We start from the raw sequence: 26,069 nt of genomic DNA on the forward strand, positions 1-26,069 counted from the left end.
GACCAGAAGACCTGGGTTGAGGAGGTGGAAGGACAGATGGAAGCTGCGGGGCCAGCTTGAATCTGGTGTGGTCCTCACTAGGAGCCCTGGGAGGAAGAGCCACGCCAGGTGGTGTTGGGCTACAGCCTGCCCAGGCACCTTCAGAGAGCTCAGCTGGGTCCTGCTGGAGCCTCAGCCATGGTCTCTGACACAGGCAACCGCAGGGTGGACAGCGGTGCCTGTGGAAGAGGGAGGGCAGGGGCTCTCACTGTCCAGGCTGGGGGTGTGTCCTCCAACTCAGCTCTGGCTAGGCCTGAGGAAGCAGCCCTGTTTCCTGCACTTCAAGGGCTTCTTTATAGGGCATCCTGTGCACTTCCCTGGAGCCCTTGCTGGGGGCAGAGGTCACAGGCAGGCCACCCTAGGTAGAGAATAGCACTGGTAGGGCCCAGGAGTCCAGGGCTGAGACTGAAGCAGTGCTAAGACAGGCCATGGGGCCTCAGGCTGTGGGCAGGAGGCAGGGCTCTAGCTCTGGGGCCACAGGGGCTGCTGGGTAAAGGTGACAGTAACACGTGTGAGGACTTCACTCTTATAATGGTGAAGAGAATGGACTTGGGAGCAGGAGCCAAGATGTGGGCAGGAGCCCAGCAAAAGGGCCCTGTGGTGGTGGTGAGGTTGCCTGGGTTGCGCCAGGAAGTGGAGTTGGGGGAACGTCACCAGAACGTTAGGACAGGCAACACTGGGCAGTGGAAGCGGTATGGGAAGGTCCTGGGTCGGGTGAGGAGTGCTGAGGAGCAGGCCCACGGCCCTCAGGCGAGGCCGGCAGCACTGGGAAGCTGTGTTGGTTGGCTTCCTTGTGGAGGGATGTAGGTCAGAATGCAGAGTGAACTTCCTATCTGATAGCGGCAGCATCTTCTTGGACATGAGAAATCGTCCTCTGAGGAAGCCTTTTACCGTGAGATTCCAAGCTGACCAGACATTCTTGGTGCTGAGCCACAGATGGGAGGATTTGGGGTAGACAGCTGGGCATGTGGGTAGACCAATGCGGTACCCCGAGTCTGTGCTAACCAGAACACTGCTCAGCTTCAGCCCAGGCATGTCTGGGGCTCTCTGGGGCCATCATTGGGGCTGTCAGGCTGCTGAGCTCAAGGCGCAGAGCAGAACTAGCCCCTGCCTTCCCAGAGCCCCTGGCGTCCTTGGCTGCCCTCGGGGGCTGGGCCAGGGCTGGGTGGCCAGGTCTCCCACGAAGCTCTCAACAAGTTCCAGGCCTCTCCTCCTGTGCTCAGATCCCACCCCCCAGTCACACCCCCTCCTCCTCACGTCCCTCAGAGGGAGCAGGAAGCTGAGGGTGGGGGGTGGGGTGAGGAGGTTTCTAACGGGCCTTGTCCAGCCCTGAGGCCTGTGTAAAGGGCTTGAGGCTGCCAGCCACGGCCCAGCCGCCAGCTTCTCGAATAGGGTCAGAGCTGGTTCAGAAGCCCTGTGTGGGCCGAGCTGAGGGATCCAAGTCGCCTTCCTGGCTGGCAGGCTGTCCCCTCTCCTTGGGTCACAGGGAGACACGAGGCTTGGCCAGGGAAAGTGGTCTGGAACGGCCCTTTGACAGTGTCCCTGGGGACTTTTAAAAATGAGTTTCCTGGTAAGGAAGACTCGCAGGCCTTGGGCAGGATTCTCGGTAGAGTCTCCCGGGTTTGCTCTGATCTGACAAACGCCAGCAGAAACCACCCGGCTGTCTGCCTTCCAGCAGTGCTGGGAGCCGTGGCTTCCCCAGATGCAGCGTCAGCAAAATGCTGCAGCCAAGGCACAGGGGGTTTGCTCTAAGGCCCGTGCTAAGCCCAGGGGCGGGGAGGTGTGCAAAGGAGAGCCCACCCCCCGGTTTTACTCCTCCAGGTTAGATGCACACGTCCCTAGCTTCTCGAGGAATGGCTGATACCACAGGTGATGCCAGGGAGGCTCTCCAATGAGTCATGACAGGCCCAGGCCTCTGTCAGGTGGACATGAGTGTCCAGGCTGCCTCCGAGGTCATGGGTGCCATCCAGAGTCGCAGGTGGAAGCCCTGGCCTCGCTGCCACCTGCCAGCTTTTGTGGGACTAAAGTCTGTCTGGGCAGGTAGGCGTATATTTGGAAGGCCCATCCTGAGCCAAGGGCTATGGGAGGATGTGGTCAAGGATGCAAAGGGAGGAGAGGAGACCAGAGTTGGGATGGACAGAATCCATGAGGCCTGATCCACATCTCAGCCCCTCTGTGTTTGACTGTTGGATTCTGGTCAGTTTTCATATTCCCTCTGATTTCTGTTTTCTGAGTCTGTGAAATGGGCATGCCTGGGAGGTCCAGCACACACGTTGCACCTGGCAGGGGCTAGGTACTCACCAGGGCCTCGTCTGTTTCCAATTAAAGTGGGTGTTGCTGCCCCCTTATGTTGGGGGTGCTGACTCCCACCTGGCCAGGGCCAGGTGTTGGATGGAGTCAGTGCGGGTTGGAGAGGGGAGAGGGTAATTGGCGGTGGGGGAGTTGTTGAGTAAGCGAAGGGGAGAGAAGTGGACAGGTTTGGGCCAGGCTGGGCTTCCAGCTACTCTCTGCTCCACAGCCTCCCCTAGTGGTGATTTGAGCAACTGCTGTGCCCAGGCCAGAACACCCACCCACTTCTCTTTCAAGTATCACAATACTTATTATAGATGAAAGTATATAAAATCAGGGCATGAACATGACTTGGTAAGTTCATTAGACTTAATTTCAATTTATATATATATATATATATAAAAGCCAAGTGACCGGAACAACGGCCGGTTGCTATGACGCACACTGCAGTAGCCAACCGGCCTGATGGGGGCCCCAATCACCCCCCCAAACTCCCACGGCCCCTCCCCCTGGCCGGCCCCACCCCCAATTGCCCCCCCTCCCAACCCGGGGCAGGGCCGGTCGGCCAACCTCCTGCATCCCGCCCCCGCCCCTTGCTGGCCGGATCCCGCCTGTGCATGAATTCATGCACCGGGCCTTTAGTACTAGAATAAGAGGGACCAATTCATATTCTCACCATTCGTTTCACACCTACAAAAACCACTTCAAGGACACTAACAGTCTCTCAAAACTGATCAGTTTTGTGCAAGTAAACCATGTTTCTTTTAAAAGAACTTGTGCCCTTGCCCAGCGTCAAGGATATTAACATCTAGCACATAAAGCCCATTACAGGTAGAAATACAGGTGATATACTATTACATCAACAACCATCAGTTACAGTTAAGGATTTTTCTGTAACAGCCAAATGAATAATCAAATAATGTAACAACTGAATTATTACTGAGTAATAATACTGGGTCTCACCTGTCCTCCCACCTGTGCCTTATTCTAGGCATACGTGGGCCATGGCCTGACTGGTGAGGATGGGGAGAAGTAGAGCCCCGGGCAGGGGCTCATGGCAGACGGCCTGGGGTGAGAACATACGAGTGTGCACAATCCTTTGGGCAAAAAGGCAGCAGGATCCATGTGGCAGAGCAGGAGACTGTCGGCTTTTCCCTGCTGTACCTTGCCCTTAGTTTTGTTCTCCTGTGGCTTGGCCATGGGAGAAACGTAGGTGTGAATGGTAGAGTGATGGTGAAGGCAGCAGATGGTGAAGGCCTCCTGCAGCCTCCTGAGTTCAAAGGTCACTCTGTGTGTGCCCAGGAGCCGCAGAGGACTCCAGTGCTGCCTGCTCCCGGGTGCCACGCAGAGATGCAGGTGGGAGGGGTGTACTCCTCCCACCGCCTCCCACATGCTCTCCCATCTCTCCTTTAGCACATCTGACTCTAGGCTGGGAGCACTGATGGGGTACAGGAAGAGGGCATCACAGGGGTCCCTTAAGCCTGTCGGTGGTCCCTTAAGCCCTCCTCTTCTTTAAGCAACCAGGATAGCATGGCTCTCAGACACACAGGAAGGCCTTGGTCAGGGGGGACTGGTGGAAATGTTCACCTTTCCTGCTGTCCTCTGGGTAACCTCCCCAGTGGAGGAAAGCATGCAGTCCCTGCAGCAGAGGCAGCCCCGGCTGTTGGGCCTTCATACACACATACATGTACACATGGACCCGTCTCAGCCACTGTCCTTGGTATGCTATCACTGCCACAGTGTTCCCATTTCAAATTTCAGGAGTGACTCCTATGCTGTCTTCACCAACCCTCTGCCCAGTCTTACATTCATTCAACAGTTCTTTACTGAGCATCAAAATGCACCAGAACTACCCTGTTTTAGACTCTAGGATGCCACAGTGAAAGGCCCAGCTGTCATGGTGCTTATATGTCCTGTGTGCAAGGGGGTATGTGTTACAAAGAAAAGTGGCACAAGTGAAGGGTGACGGGGCTGCAGCAGAGGCCTCTGAAGAGGGGGTGTCTGAGGAGCGAGCCTCACTTTCCAGGCAAGGGACAGGGAAGGGCCCCGAGATGAGGATGCATGGACGAGTGGTGGGGCTGTTTGGTGTTTTGAGAAGATCACTGGCTGTGTGTGGAGAATAGACTGGGAAACAGGGGCAGAAGCGGGAGACTGTGGGGTTGTTGCCATGATCCCCTGGGTCTCCCTTGTCCTTCCTCAGTCCTTCCCTCCCTTTTCTCACCACTGTCCCTAAGAGCTCAGGAGAGCCTGTAAGATTGGCTTGCCTGCTCCAGCCACTCCAGCGTCCTCTCCACCTAACACATTTGCTCTCTGGGCCACTTGTCACTTACACCAGCGGTCGCCAACCTTTCGGACCTCACGGACCGCCAGTGGTCTGCGGACCACCGGTTGGCGACCGCTGACTTACACCATCCTCCTGGCTGTTGACCTTGGTATTTTCCTGTCCCTGCCCTCTGCTGTGGCCAGCCTAGCATGCCCTCTCACCTTCTCAGTCCTATCTTGGTGCCTTCTCCACTCTCCCCCCCCCTCCCCCACTACAGCATGTCCTTTATTTCATCTGTGTTATTTCTGCCCGGGGGTATGCTGGATTGCTCTACTAGCCCGGAGGCCGTGGAAGGCAGGGCCTGTGTCTTATTCTGCTCCTGGTCAGGGTCATCCCAGAGCCCGCCACGCAGAAGGGCCTCAAAGGCTTGTGAATGGCACCTTAGGTTGGAGTTTCCGGCCTTGTCATTTGGAGGAACAATGGTTCTACTTGTGCTTAGACTGTACTGTGCTTGGACAGTATACTGGCTCATGGCCCAAGGGTCTGGGGCATCTCCAGGGCCTTGGCTGACTGCTTTGGAGTAGGCCCTGAGCCAACAGGGAGGTGGCGGTAGAGGTGGAGACAGGAAGTTAGGGTAGCAGCAGGACTCAACTCCAGGGGAGAGGCTAGGGCCAGGAATCGGGGTCGGGATGAGGAGACTCAGCATGGCCAGCCCTCACACCCCACCCTTGGGTTTCAGACCTGAAGCTGCACCTGCAGAGCACCGACTACGGCAACTTCCTGGCCAACGAGGCATCACCACTGACAGTGTCAGTCATTGATGACCGGCTCAAGGAGAAGATGGTGGTGGAGTTCCGCCACATGAGGAACCACGCCTATGAGCCACTCGCCAGCTTCCTGGATTTCATTACGTGAGTGTGCCCTGCAGTGCCTTGCCTTCTCCCCAGCTGGGCAGGACGGCTGCATCTGATGGACCTGGCCCAGCATGGCTTAGGTCAGCTGCCTGTAGAGTCCTCCTGGGCTATATGGCTGGGCTGGTCATACAACAACACTGGACCTCCAGGCCACTACCCATAGAGTAGGGTCACCAGCCACTTCACTTCTGGCGAGGATACTGGTGGGCAGGCACGTATCCCATGTTGTAGTGCTAGATGAAGCCCTTTTCCCTGCACCCCTGGTGTGACAGAGATTGGGGTGGGGAACCCTTTCCTCACTCACAGCACCCACAATGAACACTCTCTGGGCCCCTGACCCCCATGTCAGGGTCAGGGATCAGGGGTCAGGGATGGGCAGAGCTCTGAAGAGCCAGGTTCATGGGATGGACCATTCAGGCTTTCTGACCATGGCCCAGGGTTTCAGGGAGAAGGGATGGTGGGGTTGGGAGTGGAGGCTGAACACCTGGTTGCCTTTCCCAGTTCTGGCCAGGCCCCCATGCTTACGACCCTTGTCTGCCCAGTTTCCCCATTGTCTAACCCTTGGGTGTAGCCCTGCCTCTACTAAGCTCCTGGCAATGCTGAGAGAGGAAAGTCCTTGTGACCTGCAGGCTAGGGGAGGGAGGGCACTTGGACAAGGCAACCTGTGCTCACTGGGTGTGCTTCTGGAAACAGGGAGGTAGAGGGGCCCCTGTGCAGTGACAGCCCAGGAACCATGAGACAGGGCCTGGTGGACAAACAGGTGGCCTCTGTCCATGTGGCTGCCTCACACGTGGTGAGCAGAGGCATGGTCAGTGGCTGGTTTATAGGAGGGTGCCCTGAGTTGGTGGAGTGTGTGTGAGTTGTGGGGAAGGAAGGTTTCCAGGCACTCTCCTGGGTACCACCTTGCTTTGACCATTCCCTGATCGCGGTGTCCTCACCCTCTTCTTTGAGACCTGACATACCTGCCCTGCTGTCCTTGCAGGGACAGGGCTAGATTCCTTCTGCCTGGCCTAATTCCCCCCACTCCCCACCCCCAGGAGCAGCCACTTACGATCCACTAGGTCAAGTGGTGTCAGCAGCTATAAGAGCACCAACCTCAGGTGGGGGCCACAGGCTGGGACACCCAAAGGGCTCAGGAAACCTGCCCAGGCTGGGAAACAGGCTCTCTCCACAGAGGAATGAAAGATCAAGTTGTTGTTATTTAGGCATTCATTGGTTACTTCTCGTATGTGCTCTGCCTGGAGATGGAGCCCACAACCTTGGTGTATTGGGATGACGCTCTAACTAACTGAGCTACCCGGCCAGGGCCTTTAGAGTGTACTCTTTCTACTTAAAAAAAAAAAAAAAAAAAAAAAGGTTTGTGCCCAGCTGGTGCTCAGGGGCCCTCTGCTGTCCTGACTTGGCCCATAATCACGGCCCTAGCCCCGGTCAAGGTACAACTGGGAAAAAAAAAGGTACAACTGACATGGTCCTCCTGGGGCAGGAGTTCAGAGGTGAGGTGTGTCTTGTGCTGTAGCACTGGGGAATCATGCCACAGAACCCCATCTGTCAATCAACCCCTAGCCTGGGCCTGTGTATCCCTTGCCTCAAGGCCAGAGCTGAGGACATACAAGGAAACTGTGTGTTTATTGCCAGAGCCTGGCCTTCATCTTGTTTGCACAAGGTTCCTCCAGTTTCCTGATGAATGTTCTGGTCTTTCTTGCTGGGCTGGCCAGAGGAGGCCTGACCCAACCCCATGCCAGTGGTCAGAGGGCAGATGTCCTGCATCCCGCTTGGCCACCTGCCTGTGTAGCTCGCCCCCAGCCTGTCTTGGTGCCCTTAGAGGCTTGGTCTCTGCCTGCCAGGCCATGAAACTGGAGAGAGCTCTGAGCGTGACTGAGGCCACACAGCCGCCAGCTCTTTGCTGGAGGTTGGCTGTAAGCACCAAGTATGCTTAGAGCAGCCAAGCGCTCTTCTGTGGCAGGCTGTCACTTCCCGCCCCTTCCATTCACGGGTGATTGTGGCTTACGGTCTTCCCATCCCCTTACTCTTTCCCTCACTCGGGAAGAGTTCAGCAGCCACGTGTCAGCCCGTCTGAACCTGTGGCTGCTCAGAACATGACCTTGTCATCTCTCTGCTCCTCTGCTCTCCGCTTCAGCCGCCCCCGCCGATGGCTGCCCAAGGCCATGTCACCCCCCTGGAACTGCTCCACCCTTGAAATCGCTGAGTCAGGCACCCCCTCTCTACCCACAGCCTTCAGGCCCTCCAGCCCACTCTTAGTCCCTTGTGGGACGCGGGTTCCGGACTCAGCAGGACACGAGGCCCTGCTTCCTCCCCTGCTGCCCCTCTTTCTTAATTTTCCTCCCTCCCCAGCTGAGGTTCCCTGGTCCATCATCCGAGCACTCTTCTGCCAACATCCGCAGCTCTCTTGGCTGCCCATCTCATGGTCCCACCCGGCTGGCAGCCCCCCAGCCCTGGAGGAATCCCAGCAGCCTCCAGCCCGGAGGCACCCTCCCCCACCTCCGCTGCTGGGAGCAAAGTTGGGGAAGCCGGCAGCAGCATTGGGCGGGTGAACCCAGCTGCCAGACATGCACACCAGCCAGCTCAGTTGGCCTTGACTTGTCCCTGCCCAGCCAGCCGCTCGCTCTCCCTACTCAGCCCCTGTAGCATCCCCCTCAAGGGTGGGAAGACCACCTCCCTATCTTAAACACCATCCCTCTCCTGGTCCCCCAACCTTCTCTCTCACCTACCTCCTGCTCCACAGAGATAATAGAGGCCAGTCTGCCTCCCATCGCTGCATCTGTACCTCCAACCCCAATCCAGTGGCTGAGGTGCTCTCCTTTTTTTGGGTCCTACTGCCAATGTCCTCTGTCCCCTCACCCCACTCCCTGGACCCCAAGTGGTCAGTCATCTGCACTTCTGTCTGTGCAGCCACTTTCCCTTCTGGATTCTTCCCATTAGCATCTAAAAACCCGTCTCTTAGGGCCTAAACTTATATTTTATTTATTTATTTTTAAATTTTTATTTATTGATTTTAGAGAGAGTGAGTGGGGGGGGGCAGAGAGAGAGAGAGAGAGAGAGAGAACGAACCATCTATTTTTGTTCCACTTATGCATTCATTGGTTGATACTTGTAGGTGCCTTGTTTGGGTATCAAACCTGCAACCTTGGCCTATTGAGATGATGCTCTAACCAACAGAGCTACCCGCCAGGGCTGGCCTAAACTTTTACATTCAATGTCTATTCTCTCACCTTCCCCCACCCTTCGAGCCTCCAGTCCGCTTCCAGCAGACCCATCACTCCACCACAAGGCCCTGGCTAAAGTCACCACTGCCTTTCACGTGGCCAAGGTCTCCAGGCCTAATTAGGAGCCTCACTCAGAGGTCACCTTATCTCCATCCCTCAGAATCTCTTCGTTGCCTTCGGAGCTGCCTCAGGGGGACAGGAATAGGCTCTCCAGGAGGCAGTGAGTTCCTCGTCACTGCAGATGTGCAAGTAGAAGCTTCCCCTGCCCTCCCCTGGTGAGAGACAGTGTCCCACCCAGCCTTCAGCCAGCACAGATGACCAGTACCAGCTCCGGGCCAGGCCCAGAGCCAGGAGGCAGGGGGGTGCATGGACGCAGTGGGGTGGGTGCCAGTGGTGGTGTAGATAGCTCCTGGAGAGGCCTGTGAGCAGCTGCCACAAATAGAACTAGGGGTCACAGGAGGCTTCGCCGCATTGAGAGGACTCCAGGATCAGATGGGGTTAGAGGCTGTATCCCAAGTCTCACAGCAAGTTAATGGCTGGGCCTGGAAGCAGCCCTTGGTACTAGTACATGTTACTGCAGGAGACTGAGCTGAATCATCTCAAGACCATATGGCTGATGACAGCCTGCTCCAGAGGAACCTCTCACTTAGGGTCTGTCTGCCCCACACCAGGCCACTGCCTCCGCTCTGGCCACCCGCTCTCCCGAGTGGCCTCGCTAACCCCACCTGATCCTGGAGTCTCCTTTCTCTCATGGTGTTTCTCTGATTTAACTCCTACCTCCCTGGCTGTTCTTCTCCAGTCCACCTCCTCTACTCTGGCTCAACCCGGGAATGAGGAGTGGTGTTGTTGAAAGGGGTTGAGGCAGGTACCCGTTGGCATGGCAACCATCTTTCTGTTGGACCAGGAGCCTCAGTGTTACCAGCCTGGAGTGGACAGCTGGAAGGAAGCTTTGTCCCAGGACAATGGCCTCAAGTGCCCAGTGGGCCTGTTAGCACACTGGCCATTCTCCCTAGGACACGTTGGTGCAACCGTGTGCCCTGCTGCTTCAGGTTTCCAGATAGGCTTCCTCCCTGTCCTGGCCCTCCAGCCTTTGCTGTCCACAACCAGTGTTTCTGGGTTGATGGCACAGTCTCCACGGGTTATGGATCTAGACCTGCTGGGGTTTCTGGGTCCTGGGTTAGACCTCGTTCCTGCCTTGAGGGAAAGGCAGTACCCACACTGTTTCCTGAGCCCAGGGAAGAGCACACAGGAGCCCTTCAAGGCCCAGAAGGCTCAGGTCAAGTGGGAGGACCCAACTGTGCCTCTGGGGTCGGGGCACGATTTCAACGAGAAGGTCAGGGCCTCTCTAGTTCTGCTATAGGCCACACTACAGTCATTCTGATTGCAGGAGGGAAACTGAGGCTTGGCAGTTGGTATGATGAGAGATTTGGACGGATAGACCAGCAGGGGTACCTAGTCATCATGGCCTTCTCACCAGGGCCAGGCTGGCCCACAGGGCTGGGTGGTAAGAACGGGAAGTAAGCCATGGTGCTCCAGCAGGTGGCGCCAAAGGGCACAGCAGAGGGACAGGGCTTCCCTGGGGACTCTTGAGGACTTCTTGGAGGAAGTGTCTTCCTATACTCCAACCCGAGCTTTCTGTGGGCCTGAGCTGAATCTACGAATCTGCGGGACACAGGGCGAGGGAGGGCCTTTGGGCAGAGGATTACAGACTGCCCCTCTCCCATCCCACGAGGGCCTCTTTGGCCTGGCGGGCAGCCGTCTGTCCATTCCCCAGCTGTCTTCCTCTGGAGGGAGACGCTGACCAGCTGGAACCTCATTCTCTCTATTGAGGCCAAATGAAGGGAGGACTGGTGGAGCGGCTTTCTGGGGGCTGGGAGGCAACTGCTGAAGCCAGGCAAGGAGGGGGAGGATTTCCCTGGCTGCTCAAGTTCTTGGGAGAGAAACGGACAGCTGAGCCAGTGTCATCTCCTTTCTCCCAGGAAAGAAGATTCTGGCTGTCATTGGGCAGGGGAGAAGGTCGGGGACTGCCACTATACTAACCTTGTGGTTGACCCAAGGGGAGGAAGGGTGGACCTGGCACAGGATCATCATGCTGCCTAGCCTGGGTTGGAAGAGGGCCTTGGAAGGGGCTGGGGTGTGATCGCAAGTGACCCTCACTTGGCTCAGCGTTTTCCTTGGTGCCCAGCTAGATCTTCTAGCAGGAGAGGCTGGGGGCAGCCAGGGGATACTACCTCCGGCCCCCACATCTGCTGTCAAGGCTGAAAAGTGAGTCATATCTGGCCTGTTCCCCATCACTGGAGGGATAGCAGCAAAGCCAAATGGCAGAGTCTTCCCACAGGGTTCTCCTCTTGGGGGAGGGGCCTGGACCCAGAGGCACCTCCCTTGGGCCCTGACCCCAGCCCCACTCCCAGCATAAACTAATGCCCTCAGCTGGGGCACAAGGAGTGGGGAGGTTTAGAAAATAAAGGCTGACTTTTGTGGATCCCTCTGAGAAGATAAGGCTTGATGGGGAATGGAGAACCCTAGGGCAGTGGTCGGCAAACTCATTAGTCAACAGAGCCAAATATCAACAGTACAACGATTGAAATTTCTTTTGAGAGCTGAAAACTGACTTCTGTGCATGGGCCACGAAGTTTCAATTGCACTGTACGTGCGCGTCCACACGTGGTATTTTGTGGAAGAGCCACACTGAAGGGGCCAAAGAGCTGCATATGGCTCGCGAGCTGCAGCTTGCCGACCACTGCCCTAGGGCATGGGAACCCTGGACATGGGTGGAGGTGTGTGGACATTGGCCAGGGGGACAGAGAGCTCCTCTGCCTTATGCAATGATGGGGCCTGGTGCCTGCACTCTCTCTGCCTTATTTCCTCTGACCGCTGATGATGCAGGTGGTTGTGGGGTCAGTTGGATAGTACTCGTTTTCCCCTCCCTGCCCAGAGTGTTGTGGGAGCGTGAAGAGCAACATCGGGTTTGGGGAACATGATGGCTAGAATGGGGCTGGATGAAGTGCAGGCGGGAGTGTCGCGGGAGGCGGTGTGTGTAGCATGGTTCTGGGGTACATGAGATTCTGGAAGCATGAGGGGAGGCTGTTCAGGGAAACTGAGGCTTGGTAGTTGGTATGATGAGAGGGATGTGCTGTTCAGGGTAGAGAAGATGCAGGCTGGGGCCAGAGACCAAGGCACAAAGCTCTCTCTGAGGTGCTTCCACTTTGCCAGCTGTCAGGCCAGGGTCAGAGGCTGGCGTTGGGGCCTCTGGCTTGTAGCTGCAAATGGGCCTTGCCTGAAGCCCTCGGTTTGGGAAGGGGGCCTGTCTCTTCTCAGCACACATCCTGCAGCTGACCCAGCCAGACGGGGCGGAGAGAGGGCAGTTGCCTGGCCCCAAGCCCAGGAGAGCAGAGGTTGTAGCAGGGCGCTGGGCCGGGTGGGAGCTGGGGGAGCAGCAAGCAGGCGGAGAGTGGGGGTCAGGCCAGGACAGGAGCTGTGGCTTCTTCCTTCTGCCGCCTTCCTGGAGGGCCCTGTGGGAGTTCCCCCAGCGGCCAGCCCTCTGAGCTGAAGCCTGGGCCATCAGCCTCCTTCCCTTGGTATTGGGGCGTGCTTCCTTGGAGAGCATCGGCACTGGTGCGCAGTTACTACCTCAGGACAGGGGCCTGGCTGTGGCCCACACACAAGCTCAGGGCAGCAGGCTCCACCCCAACCTCGCCCTCCAATGGGAGCCCCACTTCGGCCTTGGAGGGTGTCTGCCCTCCAGGCCTCAGCCAGCTCCCTTGTGCCTTGAATTCCTCGCTGGTGCCAGGCTGGAGGAATGTTGTGGCTACTGCAGTCTGACTGTGGCCGCCCCCCGCCCCCCCTTTCACCCCATCCCCACATAGGTGACTGCGCAGAACTAGCCCCAGTCCTTTTGAGGTGTTGTCTTCACTGTTGGAGGCAGAGCCTGCCCTTGCCTTGGCATGGTGACCTGGGCAGCCCCACCCTCTCCCGCTCCACAGCCCCCTCTGGTGCCCACGTATCCAGAGCCTCAGCGGGAGGGGCGGGGGGGGGGGAAGCCTCTGCCTGGGACTGACCTGAGCCCAGCCTCCTGTCCAGGTCTCTGGGTCTTCTCCAGGAATCCTGGACAGACGCCTGCCCTGGCCTCAGGCCCTAAAGGAGGAGGCGGTGCTCTGTCTTTGGAGTGGGCTGCGCAGGGCAGCTGTCTGCCTGCTCATCGCTGCTTGACCTGGGTCCTTACTCCAGAGGGGCCTTCCCACCGGCTCCTCTCCAGCCTCCCCTCCAGCCTTCCCTAGAGAAGCTCTCCCCACCCCACTCCTCACTTTCCTCCCCCACTGTCTTCCCCTCTCGCTCTGTTCCCACCCAGCAGCCAAAGGGACCCTAACTGGACTGGATACCCCTGCTTATATCCTGCTCGTGGAGCCCTCAGCCCAGTCTGCAGGACCAGCCTCCAGGCCCCGGCCTGCTGGCAGCACTGCCCTGGTTCCCTTCCCCCTGCCAACCCTGGCTGTGCTCGGTTCCTCGAATGCATCCGTCACTCAGTGAATGCCTCCAGGTTTTCGCACACATTGTTCCCTCTTCCCAGAACACTCATCTCCCAGCTCTTTCATCCCCGAGGCTGGCCAGTGGCCTCACCTCCATGTGCCCACAGTTCCCCTGTCCTGCCAGAACACTGTTCACACCTGTTTCCCAATCACTCGTGGGGCATGGATTCCATCCTCCCTCCACCAAGGGAGGGGCCATGCCTGTCCTGTGTGCCTAGTCCTGGAGTAGGGGGCACGCTTGGGCAGGGAAAGGAGGCAGCATTCATTGTCCAGGGGCTGGGCACCTGTGTCAGGACTTCCAGGCCCCCTGACAGGCTGCCTGCTCTTGTGTCTCCTGTAGTTACAGCTACATGATTGACAACGTGATCCTGCTCATCACGGGCACGCTGCACCAGCGCTCTATCGCCGAGCTGGTGCCCAAATGCCACCCACTAGGCAGCTTTGAGCAGATGGAGGCCGTGAACATTGCGCAGACACCTGCCGAGCTCTACAATGCCATCCTGGTGGACACGCCCCTGGGTGAGCCACTGTGGTGGAGGGAGGGGGGCATCAGTGCCAGTGCCTCAGTGTGCGGTTTGCGGACCCCTGGGGGTGACCCTGACTCAGAATTGAGGCCTGCCCACTGGCTCACCTTTATGTTCCCACTTGGCTTCCCCTCCCATTCCTTCCTCACCCGGCCTTCTTTGCTGTTGCTTCTGCTTGGTCAGGCAGGCCACACCCAGGGCCTGACTCAGACCACCTAACTTCGTGGAATGGGATGATTTCTCAGAATGCAGAGGAGGCTGAGCTCAGGGAGAGGGTTGAGAGGCCTGGGTCCCTCAGAGTACTGTCAGACGGGCCTCAAGCAGGGCGGGGGTGGCGGGCTGCCCATGAGCAGGGAAGTGAAGCCAATAGCTTCACTCGCCTCTACTGAGCAGGTCCCAGGGGCCAGGACAGGCAGTGTCCAGCAGGATACAAGGTTCATGTTCGAGGCCACGAAAGGGGAACTGAGAGCTTCCTGCAGGGCCCCGCCTAGGCAGTGCTGGCTCCTGCCTGCCGGGTCGGCTGGGTAGAAGGCACTAAGGCTGTCCCCAGCTAGTGTCCTCAGAGCCAGAGTCCTAGTCCTCTGGCACCACCTCCAGGAAGCTCCCAGGGTTGAACCACTGGGATAGACTGGGCTATAATTGTGGTACCAGCACCCCGGAGGGGCTGCACAAAGAGGCCTGAGCCCTACCTGCTGGCCTCATCTGTCATAGAATCTCCCACTCCCAGTAGTTCGAGCTGTTTGTGGCCTTTTCAGTTTCTTCATCTTCAAAGAAGAGGCAGACCAGTGAGCCCACAGGTTCCCCTTTGGGTGGGGTGGCTTTATCCTGCGCTGCCACTACTTCCAGCCCGACAGTGGCCCCTTGGTCTGGCCTGTGCCCGCCCAGATGCTGAACTCGTTCCTTGTCCTAAGGAGAAGGAGGCTGGTTTTCCAAATGTGGGGGATGCGAAGAAGTGGGCGTCAGGCCTCAGGCCCCAAATCCACAGTTGCCCCCCGCCCCCCCCCCCCCCCCCCCCCCCGCCCAGAAGAGAGGATGTTGTGGCCTCTTATGCAAGGCTGTCTTTGGCATGGCGGAGCTTGGGTCTGCCCCAGCAGCGATTAGGTCATGCTATGGCTGGCGGCCTGCTTTGTAAATCAGTTTTAGGAGCAAGAAGGCTCAGGTCAGTGTACATAGTCCAGAGGATTGCTTCTGCCACTTCCAAGGCAATCACCAGGGTGGGGGCCCCCAGTACCCAGCCAGATGGACCTTGTGGCAGGGGCCCTAGGGTCCTTACCTAAGTGCACACACCCAGCCCTCACACCCATCTTTTCTCCCCAGCGGCTTTTTTCCAGGACTGCATCTCAGAGCAGGACCTCGATGAGATGAACATCGAGATCATCCGCAACACGCTCTACAAGGTAGTGCCCCCGCCTCCTCTCCCCACTCGCATGAATAGTGGGGGGTTGGCTTGCAGGCCGACAGGCTGTGGGCGTGGTGGCCTGTGATTTATGTGGGGTGCTGGGGCAGGGCGCAGCTGCACCAGGCTCTCACCCTGGGGGCTTATCCGCTCACTTTCTGGCTCCCGTGATGGGCACAAGGCTGCATGGAACAGGTTCTCCATCCCCAGATGCCCACGGCAGCCTAGATAAGATCAGCAGGCGTGGCGGGTGCTCCGCGGCTTGGCTTGTCAGAGCTGGCTCCTGGGTGACTGCTCTCCCCGATCCCACAGGGTCACGGGCTACCACCCAGGCCTTAGCTCTCAGCTCTCCCACCTGGACTGTTGCCAGCAAGTACAGGCACGTGAGCAGAGCAACAGTGTGCTCAGTTACGGTGAGAGAGGGACCCAGCCAGGTCCCCCTGTCATGTTCCCAGGCCAGAGCCAGTGCCAAGTCCCATCATCCTCATCCCCCACCTACCTTCTGCTTCCCACCAGGCTGTGCTATGGGCTGGTGACCCCTGGAGGAAGAGTGGGCTTGGGATTCCTAGGTCAGCATTGTTTTGGCTTAAAGAGGTGAAGGGAAGAGCTGGCCAGGGACCAGTGAGGGACATTTGGGATAGACTGGGCTATAATTGTGGTACCAGGACCCCTGAGGGGCTGCAGCCAGGAACATGGGTCAGCAGTGGGCAAGGCCTTGAGCGGGGCTGAGGTTAGCACTGGCCAGGGGCCCTGCTGACCTCACCCTGAGAACATCTGTCTATTGGCTCTTTATAGCGAGGGTCCTCTCCTGCCCTGGTTGGAGTTAGGTGGCTGACTCCTGGCTGCATCCTGAGCCCAGGCCCTCCAGTCGCCCTGCAGGGGTCGGGCCAGAGTGAGGGAGAGTCTGGTGGTGGTGAAGGACCTACCTGGGGTGCAGTGGTGTGGCAGGGGAACAGCACATGCAGAGCAAGCGTGGAGCAGGGGCCAGTGGCAGGCGGTTTGTAGAAGTGCAGGTTCCAGGTGAACAGCAGCAGATAGGTCTGGAAAAAGAAGCAGGCACAGGATCAAGTCACCCAGGGCCGTGAATGTCTGGTCAGAAGTTTGAACTTTATCCTGTGTGCAGGGCCAGCAATAAAGGTTTCCCACAGATCAGAGTATCATCAGAAAGCCCCTCTGGTTGCAATGTGGAGGACAGGGTAGAGGGGACAATACCAGAGGGAGGGAGACTCAACTTCTTTCATCCTCAGGACTGTCTTATCAGTGTTTTCATTTGTAAGATGAGGAAACTGAGGGCTCAGAGGTAGAATGGGTTGCCTGAAGCCACTTGCTAGACACTGAGAGCATTGGGGATCACACCTGGCTCAGCCTGATTGCAAAGTAAGCTCTCATCCACCCGCTCGTAGGGAGGCAGGCTAGCAATTAGTAGAGAGAGAGTGTGTGTACTCCTGCGCGCCCAGCTGGCCTGTTGCCGGGATCCCTGCCCTGACACAGGGTGAGGGGTGCGGCTGTCCCCCCAGCCTTACCCACACCCTCACCGGGCCTGACTGGTTCTACCTGGAGTCACTGGTGAGGGCTGCCTGGGCACCAGCTTGTAAACATTGATCCAATGCTGCAGGCACCATGCCAGGACCGCCCGCCCAGCAGGCAATGTCCCAGCCCAGTGGCCACAGATGGGAGATTAGGCGGACCCTCAGCCGCCTACCGGGTGGGAACTGTAGTTAGCTGGCACAGCCATGAGCTAGCAGACTCCTCCAGGGCACAGGGTGGGGGTGGGAATATGACCTTGGTACCTGGGCCTTTGGGGTCCTGCCAGTTTCTTCAGCTGCCCTGGCCTCCAGAAGAGAGTCTGGGTCTGTCCACCAGCCTCCTTCACCTTGGGCTCAGCCTGTCTGCATTAGCATCCCCCACGGGAAAGAACTGCAGACCCCACTGGGTAGAGCAGGCCTGGGGATTTGGGTGCAGCCAGTGTGGCTGGCCACAGGGAAGGAAGGAGCTGGGGACAGTGCTAGGACTGAAAGGTACCCCATGCCATGGTAGGGTGGGCAGCTGTTTCTGCCACTCTCTCATTCCTGGGGATCCGCTGTGCTATGACCCCTTCCCCCTTCCAGTTTCTCACTCCCTGCCCTGGACTTTTGTTTTCTGTGACCCAGTGCTCACCTCAGGCCTTTCTCTGAGCCCAGCTTGCCCAGTGCTGCTGGCCAGGTTGGGCTGGGCTAACTGACTCCCAGGCCTCATCTCACCTCCTCCTGGGGCAGCACAGCTGGTGGCCCAAGTCAGCTGGTGGTGGGTGCAAAGGTCTCTGCACCTTGGAGGGCAGACCTTGGCATGGGAAGCTTCCCACGCCTCCCAGCCGTCGCCCCCAGAGTAGTCTCTAGCCTGTGAAGCCAGAGTCCCTGTGACTGGCCACCAGATCAGGCTCAGGAGGATCTGAGTGCAGGGAGCTCTCCAGGGAGGCTGCAAGACCATCCCCTTCCTTGACATAGAGAGGTGTGGGGAAGGAAGCCTTTGTGGCTGCTTTTAAGAGTGAATGCTGGGGGGCCTGGGGCCTGGGCTGACCTGTCTTCTCCTCATGCCCAGCAGATTCAATTAGCCTGGGTACGAAGTACTTGTCCCTCCCCTACCCCCACCCCAGCAGGCAGCTGCATGTCCGCGTGTCTGGCCATGGCCATTGCTCTGCAGGGCTGATGTCCAAGGGGTCAATAATCATTTCTCAGCAGGAATCGGGTTGACAGTTTGGTTCCTACTGTGTGATGCCTGGGGGGTGGGAGGAGGAGGAAGTGTTCTGTAAGGTGGAGGCCAGGAGGGCCCGGGCACCCAGGCCAGGCCATCTCCATGAACTCTCAGGAGTAACTTCCCTCACTAGCCCATCGGCAGGTAGTTTTCTGGGACTGAGGAGAGATCTGGGGGAAAGGCAGACAGAATAGTAGAGAAAGACAGAGTCTCCCTCTTAGCCTGGCCTTCTGTGGGATGAGGGTGTGGGGGGCACTGCACCATGAAGCAGACAGTTGGCCAGAAATTGCTGTCACTCCTGGGTTGGGGACAAGGCAGCAGGCTGTTGCTGCTTGGCTGGTTAACAGTTGGAGTTTGTGGCTCTGACGTGGGGCTGCCGTGGACAATCCAAGGACTGGGGAGGGAAGCACGAACTCTGAGTAGGAGGCCTGGGAACACCACCGCCCCCCCTGCCCTGCCCCAGTCTCCCTGCTTGAGCTGAACAAGCCCCATGCTCTGTGCAGGCCTACCTGGAGTCCTTCTACAAGTTCTGCACCCTGCTGGGCGGGACCACGGCCGATGCCATGTGCCCCATCCTGGAGGTAAGCGCCCTCCCTCCCTCCTGCTGGTCCTCTGGGAAAGACAGGCCTAGGGGAAGCCCTGCCAACTGACTGGCTACTGCCTTCCTCCCTCCTCTCTCCTCGCCTGTGCTCTGGCCCCACAGTTTGAAGCAGACCGCCGCGCCTTCATTATCACCATCAATTCCTTCGGCACAGAGCTGTCCAAGGAGGACCGTGCCAAGCTCTTTCCGCACTGTGGGCGGCTCTACCCCGAGGGCCTAGCGCAGCTAGCTCGGGCTGATGACTACGAGCAGGTTAAGAACGTGGCTGACTACTACCCGGTGAGTGCCCTGGCTGCAGGACCAAGGGGCGGGCATATTGACACTTGCATCCGCACCCCACATCCAACAGTGCCCTCATGCTCTCGCTTCCCACCACTCTCCTGGGCCAGGAGTACAAGCTGCTTTTTGAGGGTGCAGGCAGCAACCCTGGAGACAAGACCCTGGAGGATCGCTTCTTTGAGCATGAGGTGGGTGCCAGGCCTGCCCGTCACAGGAAGGGTTTGGTGGCTCAGGCCTGACTCTGGTCATGGCCATCTGCACACCATGCCTGCCTCTGTCCGCAGGTGAAACTGAACAAGCTGGCCTTCCTCAACCAGTTCCACTTTGGTGTCTTCTACGCCTTCGTGAAGCTCAAGGAGCAGGAGTGTCGCAACATCGTGTGGATTGCCGAATGCATCGCCCAGCGCCACCGCGCCAAGATTGACAACTACATCCCCATCTTCTAACGCCCTGGCCCAAGGCTCCCCAGGAGTGTGTGTGTCTGTGTGTGATGTGACCAAGGCCACGGCTCACCCGCCTGCCCTGGGGGTGTAGCACATTGTCCTAGCAGCTGCCCAGTTTCCCTGATCTTCTGAGACTGCTCTTGGGCCTGGGTACCTGCTCCCCTGACCGAGGATAGACCAAGTTCCCCTCCAGATCAAGCCCTGTTTACAACCACCCACATGGCTAAGAAGCATGTGGCCACCTTTGTGCCCTCCAGAATGAGAACCCCTAGTAGCAGCGTGAGCCTCCTCACCCCTCTGGGTCACTCCCAGAACCATGGCCCGGGGGAAACTGTGTGTGTGTCCTTGGGGCGTGGGGGAAGCAGCTGGCTCCCTCTCCCTCAGCCCTGCTCCTCTGAACAATAAACTGCCCTCAGCCCTGTGTCCACTGTCTCCTTTGGGGCTCCCAGCTCCCCTGGGGTTCACCCTTCCTGAGCCCACCCCGCCTGCCCGAGCCCTCTGCCTCCCTCCGCCGCTGGCAGTGGCCGTCCCAGGCTGGCCCTCTGTGGAGCAGCCCTATTCCTCAGGGTGCGGGCGCCATTGGGGGAGGCTCCATCCTCTGTCGGAGGCCTGGGTCCTGGCCCTGGAGAGCCCCCAGGCTTCCCTATTGGCTTCATTGAGCGCCCCCATTCCTCAGGACAAGGTTATCACCCCCATTTCACTAGGAGGAAACTCAAACCTATGGGTAAATGATCTGTCAAGGTCAGTGAAGAGGGAAGGTGAGAACCAGGGTCTGTACCCAGAGCCTCCTCCCCCATGCTGAGCCCCAGAGGTTCCCCAGGCAGTTCCCAATGTCACACAGCCTACCATCCCTCCAAACACAGGGTCCCCCCCATTCTAGGAGAAATAGACATTTATTTAAAAATGGCAATCAGGCAAGTAGGATGTGCAGCCTCCCTGTGGCTTGGGGGCTTGGGGTGGGTGGTCAGGGCCCTAATTCTTGAGCCAGTCAAGAAACAGTTGGGATTTACCCTTTGAATCGCAGCACTGAGGCAGTAGTGCTGAGAAATAACCTGAGGGGGTCCCCAACCTACCCTGTCACTTAGTTTGCAGAGGCACTGACTATGGAAACCTGTCAAAGGCTACAGCTACGTCTTGCACTGAACTCCCCATCCAGCTGGGTTCTCCAAGCTGCAGGGTGAGCCGTGTGCCCCCGTTTGGGCTCATGAAGCAGTAGAGAGGCCTTAGCCTCACCAGGCCTGACCTGGGGTATCAGCAGTGGGTGGGGCTAGGGTCCTTTAGGCCAGGCTCTAGGACAGACTCAGGTCACAATGCCCAGGGGAGGCCCCAGGGCTCATGGGACATCCTCTGCTGGAATAGCCGAGACCAGAGATGCACACTGCTCATTGGGCCACCGTGGGGGAAGGGCCTGGGTTTGGGTCTGGGACTTGGGCAGCATCCTGGGTGGGGGTAGAGCCAGGCTTGCCAGGCCGCAGTGCACTTGGCAGACAGGGGCTGATGAAGAAGGCTTGCAGGAAGCGGCGCCGCAGGCCCTCGGGCAGGTAGTAGTGGATGAAGTACATGAGTCCCACGCCACGGCCCGGGTAATAGCGGCTTTGCGGCTGAGCTGCCAGCAGCGCATCGATGATGGCATCTACAACCGGGCTGAGGTCAGGCAGTGCCAGGCTCAGCGAATGCAGGAACTGCCCGTGCGCATGCTCGATGTAGTCCTCGCCATAGGCCTGCAGCAGCTCTGGGGGCAGGCTGCTCAGCAGCAGCCGTTTGCGCTGCTCCCAGTTGCTCACATTTTTCACTGACTCTGGAGAAAAAGTGATAAGCGAGGGGTCAGCTAGGGAAGCCAACTCATCAGCAACCCACTTCCTGCCAAAGCCACGCTCAGTCCAACCAGTCCCTGCCCCCACAGTCACCCCTCTTCCAGCCCCAGACTGTGACCTGCCCCCCAACCCTGACCCTCACCTGTCTTGAAGCAGCCAGGCTGGATGACGCTGACCTTGACCCCCCAGGGCAGAAGTTCACAGTTGAATGTGTCCATGAGCAGCACCACAGCCGCTTTGGAAGTCCCATAGGCCCCCAAGCATGGATACGGCATGTCTCCTGGGGATGGATTGGGGGTGGGCAGCTCAGCCTGGGCTGGTGGCGCCCACATCCCTCCCCACGGAGGGGCTCCTTTTTTGCTGCAGCGTGGGAATGCACTCACCTGCCGGGCTGCCCAGGGTCACAATACGACCCCTGGAACGGCGCAAAAGTGGCAAGAGGCCCTTGGTGAGCTGCAGTGTGCCAAAGAAGTTCACCTCCATGCAGTTGCGGAACGTGGCCAATGGAGACAGCTCCGCATCGGCCACTATAGCATTGAGGCCTGCGTTGTTGACCAGGCCCCACAAGCCTGAGGGCATGGAGCAGGGAGGGAAATGATGGGTCAGCCCAGCAGCAATCCTACAATCCCTGCCCCTTCGTATCCACCCTGCTGCACTTCTCCGGGAGCCGTGCCCACTGACCTGTGCTGGTGGTATGGGCCTTGGTGAACTCCAGTGCACGGCTAATGTCACCTGGCTTGGTCAGGTCCATCTGCAGCAGCCTTAGGTGAGGGGAACAGCAGGCACGCAGCTCTAGGGCGCCAGGGCTATCCAAGTCCAACACAGTGGCCAGCACCTTGAAGCCCATGGCATCTAGCTTCTTGGCCGCCTCCTTGCCAAAACCAGAGTCACAGCCTGGCCAGGGCAGGGCAGCCAGTGAACTCCCACTGTGGCCTAGTCCAGCCTGAGACAACCCAGTATCACCAGGGACCAGATGGGATCCAGGCCTGACACCCAACCTACCAGCAGTCAGCAGCCTTCCCTCCTCTCTTAGGCCCATCTCTGCAGGCTTTGCCCCCTGGCTGAGCACTTGAGCATCAACTCTTTCACAGCTGTCATCTCCCTGACTCCCCACAGCAACCCCATCAATCATGGCTTATGAGCCCCACTTTACAGATGAGGAAACTGAGACCTAGTATTGCTAAGTTGCTTCCCAAAGTCACTCAGCCAGCAAAGAGTAAGGTGGGGACTCTATTCCAGGTCAGCCCAAGACCCAGTCCCAGCCTTCGTGTCCTGCCTGCTTGATACCAAGTTTCTGCTCAAATGGTCAGTGTTACTGCACAGCCTCCCTTTCTTTCTGGCTGCCCTTGCCCAGGCTTCTTCCTCCTACCTGGTCACTGAAGCAGCCCCCTCTTTAGTCCTGTCCCATCTTAATCCCTAAGCAGCCAGAAAGATCTTTGCAAAAATGACAATATAACTCTGCTGCAAAAACCTTCCCAAGGCTCCCACAGTGAGTGGGATGAAGCCCAAGCCCTCACCCTCTGCTCCCATCTTCCAGGCTCTGCCCAACCTGCCTTCCCAACCTCAACACCCCCTACTGTTGTTCCAGGCAAGCGGGAGGCCCATCCCCATCTCACCCCTGACCCCCACCCTTGGAATTTCAATCAGTGGCAACAGTGAGGCATTCTCTGAGCTCCAGACCACTTGCCCCCAGGACAGGGACAATGATGGATGGAGAGAACAGACCTGCATTTTAATCCCTTCCCAAGCCCACCAAGTGTGACCTGAGGTCAGTTACCACTCTTGGAGACATAACTTCCTGTCTTTGGTATGTAGAGAGAAACCACCAGGCAGAGCCAGCGTGGCGGGTCCGATAAGCCCCTGCTTCCTTGATTGTTCCCATTCCCATCCAGGTTCCTCATTGGCCTTCCCCCGGAGCAGAAGCTGCAAAGCTGCTCTGCTTTCCTGTTTCAGGACAGCTCTGCCCCCGCTCCCTGCCACGAGGCAGACAACACAGCTGGGCAAGGGGCTTTGAGCTGGGCTTTGTGTGGCTGGGGGCCTGCCAGCCAGTCCAGGCTGGGGCCAGGGGAGGAGGGGTCCTTCCTGGGCAAGTGTAGATGGGGCAGGGGAGTGAGCACGTGTGTGTCCATTTTGCCTAAGCAACACCCCCACCCCAACCCCACCCCAGAGCAGACAGGTCCTTCACAAGAAAACGGGGCCTCCCAACAGTTAATGACACCTTGCACCCCGTCTTACTCACCTGCACACACATTCCTGTACATACCTTCAACCTACCTGCAGTGAGCTGTGAGCAATACATTGGCTCACTCCCATGAGACCCCTGCCACACATCTGTGCACTGATATGCACTCAAGGTACCCAGCCACTCAGCCCAAACCCTGACCGCAGGGCTGAGCTTCTCAGTAGCCTTGGCCAGTGGTTCTCAGGGGCATTCTCAGGGAGGGGTAGGTGGCAGGTAGGGCAGGACCTGATCTCACAGTAAGGAGATGAAGGACCTCTAGAGTTTGGGGGCATTGGGAAACTTGGAGGCTTATATCTGATGCTTAGATGGGAGGGATGGGCAGTCCTCTTCCCCTCCCCCATTGTGGGGCTTTGCAACCAGAGAGGGGGGATCCCAAGTCACAGAAGGCATCCCTCCTCACACCTGCCTCTCAGACTCAAAGCTAGAAGCAAGCAAAGCCTGAGGTGAGATCTCAGGAAAGACCCAGTACTTGCAGACAGCCTGGGTTCTGTTGAGACAGCTCAAAAATTAGAAGGCAGGAGGGGAGCTGGCCCGTCTCTGGGGCAGATCACAATCTAGTCCCTACTTCATACCAGGAGGGTCTGTCATCTTTCTTCCTCAAACAACTGAAAGTAGGATCCCCTAAGTCTTTACACTGCACCCTAAACTCAGGTCTCCCCCATCCAGCCTGAGCCCTGCTCTATCTCCACTCTCTTTGCTTGAAGCCCAAAGTCCTCGTGCCACCCTCACCCCATCTCAGCACAGTCTGGATTCTTGCTCAGCATTCAAGGCCCCACCTGAGGAAACAAGCTCACATCCCACCACATCCCAGCAGCCAACCTGATTATGGATTGTCCCCTATCCAGACCATGCTCATTCCTGCCTTAAGCCTTTGTTCCACACCCTTTGTCTCATAAAAAAACACCTCCTTACTCCACCTATCTCCACCCATCCTCTGAGGCCCAGCTCAAGGATGGCCTCCTCTGAGAAGTTCTCCAAACTCCATCTGATCATGCAGGGCCCCCGACTGGACTGAGGTCTCTGAGAAGCCAGTCAGGTGGCTGCCCCCGACCCAAGTCCAATGTAAAGGCAGAGCCCTGAGCATCTGTCCAAAGCCATGGGAGTGGGGGAGAGACTAGGCTGCCCTCCCCCCCATACAATGGAGCCAGTGCCCCCTGGCCTTTCTCCCCCTCCTCACTTCCGGCTGGGCCTCAGCCCCCCTTTCCCTTCCCTCGATCTGGTGACAGATTTATTCCCTGCTCCAGACAAAGGGAGCTCAGCCAGGCGGCCAGAGGCACCTGAGCCCAACTCTCTAAGGCCTTGTGCCTGGGCACAAAGGACCAGGAGGAATTGGGGTTGGGGTGCAGATGAGACTATCTCTCAGTAGTTTGAGGGTGGTCAGCTGGACCTGAGAGGCGCCTGAATGCCCAGCTGTTTCTCATGATGACCTCAAGCTTTTCTGGATTCCAAGGGCACCAGCCAATTCAGTGGTGAGGGTCCCAACGGCCCATCTAAGAGCCTTTCCCCGGCCTCAGGGAAGAGATGAGGTATATCCCACGTGGGGATGTTAGGCAGAGCTCAAGGAATGACCAGCCAGGTAAGCCCCTCAGAGATTGCTCTCTTGGGGAGGGGCAAAGCATAAACCCCAAACTCCAGGAGACTATCTTTCTCAGCCATCAGTTTCCCCAGCGCACCTGCCCACTCCCTGCCTCATTTTCTCTCCAACACACCCGCAGCTGCAGGTAGTTAACCAAGACTTAAGGAGGTGCTTCGCTTCCTACTTGGTTCGCTCCCTGCACCCGGGGGAAGGGGACTCTCCTACTCCTGCGCTGGGTGCCCTCCTTGCCTTGGCGTGCCCACGGGAGCCCTCTGGGTGTCCGGTCCCGCCCTAGAGCCTGGAATCCCCACGCTCCGCGCCCCGCGCACTCACCGGTGATGAGCACCGCGCGAGTGGCCACAGGCAGGCGTGGCGGGCGCGCCAGGCAGGACAATGCGATCCAGCCGGCAGCGGCCAGCACGGCGAGTGCAGCCAGCGGGGGCAGCAGGCGCTGGCACAGCCAGTCGAGCGCGGCCAAGAGCGCCAGCGCCGCCAACAGCGGGCGGCCCAGACGCAGGTCTGCGCGCAGTAGCTGCAGCAGCGCTCGGGCAGCTACGAGCAGCCAGGCACCGCCCGACGGCCAAGGCCAACGCTCCATGGCTGCCGGCTGGGCTGGGGCGGGCCGGGGCGGTGGCTGAGCTGGGGGTCGAGGGTAGGAACTCGGGGCTGGGGCTAGGGGTGCGGGGTGCAGCAGAAAACCGACCACGGACGGGAGGAATACTCGCTTTCTTGGTTCGCCCTCGGGCCGAGCATATAAAGAGCCCTGGGGGCGGGGAGAAGGCGGGGCGGGGGCGGGGCGGGCCTCTCCATCGCTCCTGGCACCCCGCGCCGGGCAGGTGCCCCCGCCTCCGCCCCGCCCCCGCAGCCAGAACTGCTTTCGAAGAAGCCGGAACAAAGTCCCAAAGTTGCTGCTGGAGAAGGAGACGCCTCGCCGCGCGCGGGCCGTGTCCGGGAGCGGGCCGGTCCGCTAGCCCCAGTGGTCCGTCTAGCCCCAGCGGTCCGCATCCGCTCACGCCGGCGCCCCACACGCGCTCCCCGGCCACTGAGCCGCCGCTCCCAGGTGAACACAGCCAGCTCACACTTGCTTGGGACACCTGAGGACACGCACAACCTCCCTTTCAAGCGCCCAACACTGACAGCACGCCGCAGTCGCCGCCGGGGCCGGATCACCGCGGGGAACCCGCCGGCTCTGCCCGCCGCCGCCGCCGC

The 26,069-nt window shown here is 58.6% G+C and overlaps 2 protein-coding genes across 2 annotated transcripts in view; one reads left to right on the plus strand and one right to left on the minus strand.

The window, feature by feature from the left end:
• Positions 1–19,649, plus strand: part of ATP6V0D1 (ATPase H+ transporting V0 subunit d1) — a 38,643-nt gene extending 18,994 nt beyond the window's left edge. The window contains exons 2-8 of the mRNA XM_079759620.1: positions 5,331–5,502; positions 13,596–13,774; positions 15,097–15,176; positions 18,409–18,486; positions 18,609–18,785; positions 18,896–18,973; positions 19,070–19,649. Coding sequence (XP_079615746.1) covers positions 5,331–5,502; positions 13,596–13,774; positions 15,097–15,176; positions 18,409–18,486; positions 18,609–18,785; positions 18,896–18,973; positions 19,070–19,231 — 926 coding nt within the window. The 3' untranslated portion in view covers positions 19,232–19,649. The remainder of the gene's footprint in view (positions 1–5,330; positions 5,503–13,595; positions 13,775–15,096; positions 15,177–18,408; positions 18,487–18,608; positions 18,786–18,895; positions 18,974–19,069) is intronic.
• Positions 19,650–19,784: 135 nt separating this feature from the next.
• On the minus strand, positions 19,785–25,569 carry HSD11B2 (hydroxysteroid 11-beta dehydrogenase 2). Its single transcript, XM_079759619.1, has 5 exons — positions 25,194–25,569; positions 21,724–21,936; positions 21,426–21,611; positions 21,185–21,322; positions 19,785–21,026 (listed from the first exon to the last, which is right to left on the minus strand). Exons 1-5 carry the CDS (start codon positions 25,456–25,458, stop codon positions 20,611–20,613), a joined length of 1,218 nt encoding a protein of 405 aa, XP_079615745.1. The 5' UTR covers positions 25,459–25,569; the 3' UTR covers positions 19,785–20,610.
• Between the last annotated feature and the right edge of the window lie 500 nt (positions 25,570–26,069).

The sequence above is a fragment of the Cnephaeus nilssonii genome (genome assembly GCF_951640355.1).
Source record: "Cnephaeus nilssonii genome assembly, chromosome: 20".
Taxonomy (NCBI): Eukaryota; Metazoa; Chordata; class Mammalia; order Chiroptera; family Vespertilionidae; genus Cnephaeus; species Cnephaeus nilssonii.

Bases quoted from the DNA above. Each gene is read 5' to 3' on its own strand.
- HSD11B2 (XM_079759619.1), bottom strand. From the start codon at position 25,458: ATGGAGCGTTGGCCTTGGCCGTCGGGCGGTGCCTGGCTGCTCGTAGCT. The intron at 21,937-25,193 runs GTGAGTGCGCGG...TGCCCTGGCCAG, and splicing joins TCGCGCGGTGCTCATCACCG to GCTGTGACTCTGGTTTTGGC. The intron at 21,323-21,425 runs GTGAGTGCATTC...ATCCATCCCCAG, and splicing joins GACCCTGGGCAGCCCGGCAG to GAGACATGCCGTATCCATGC.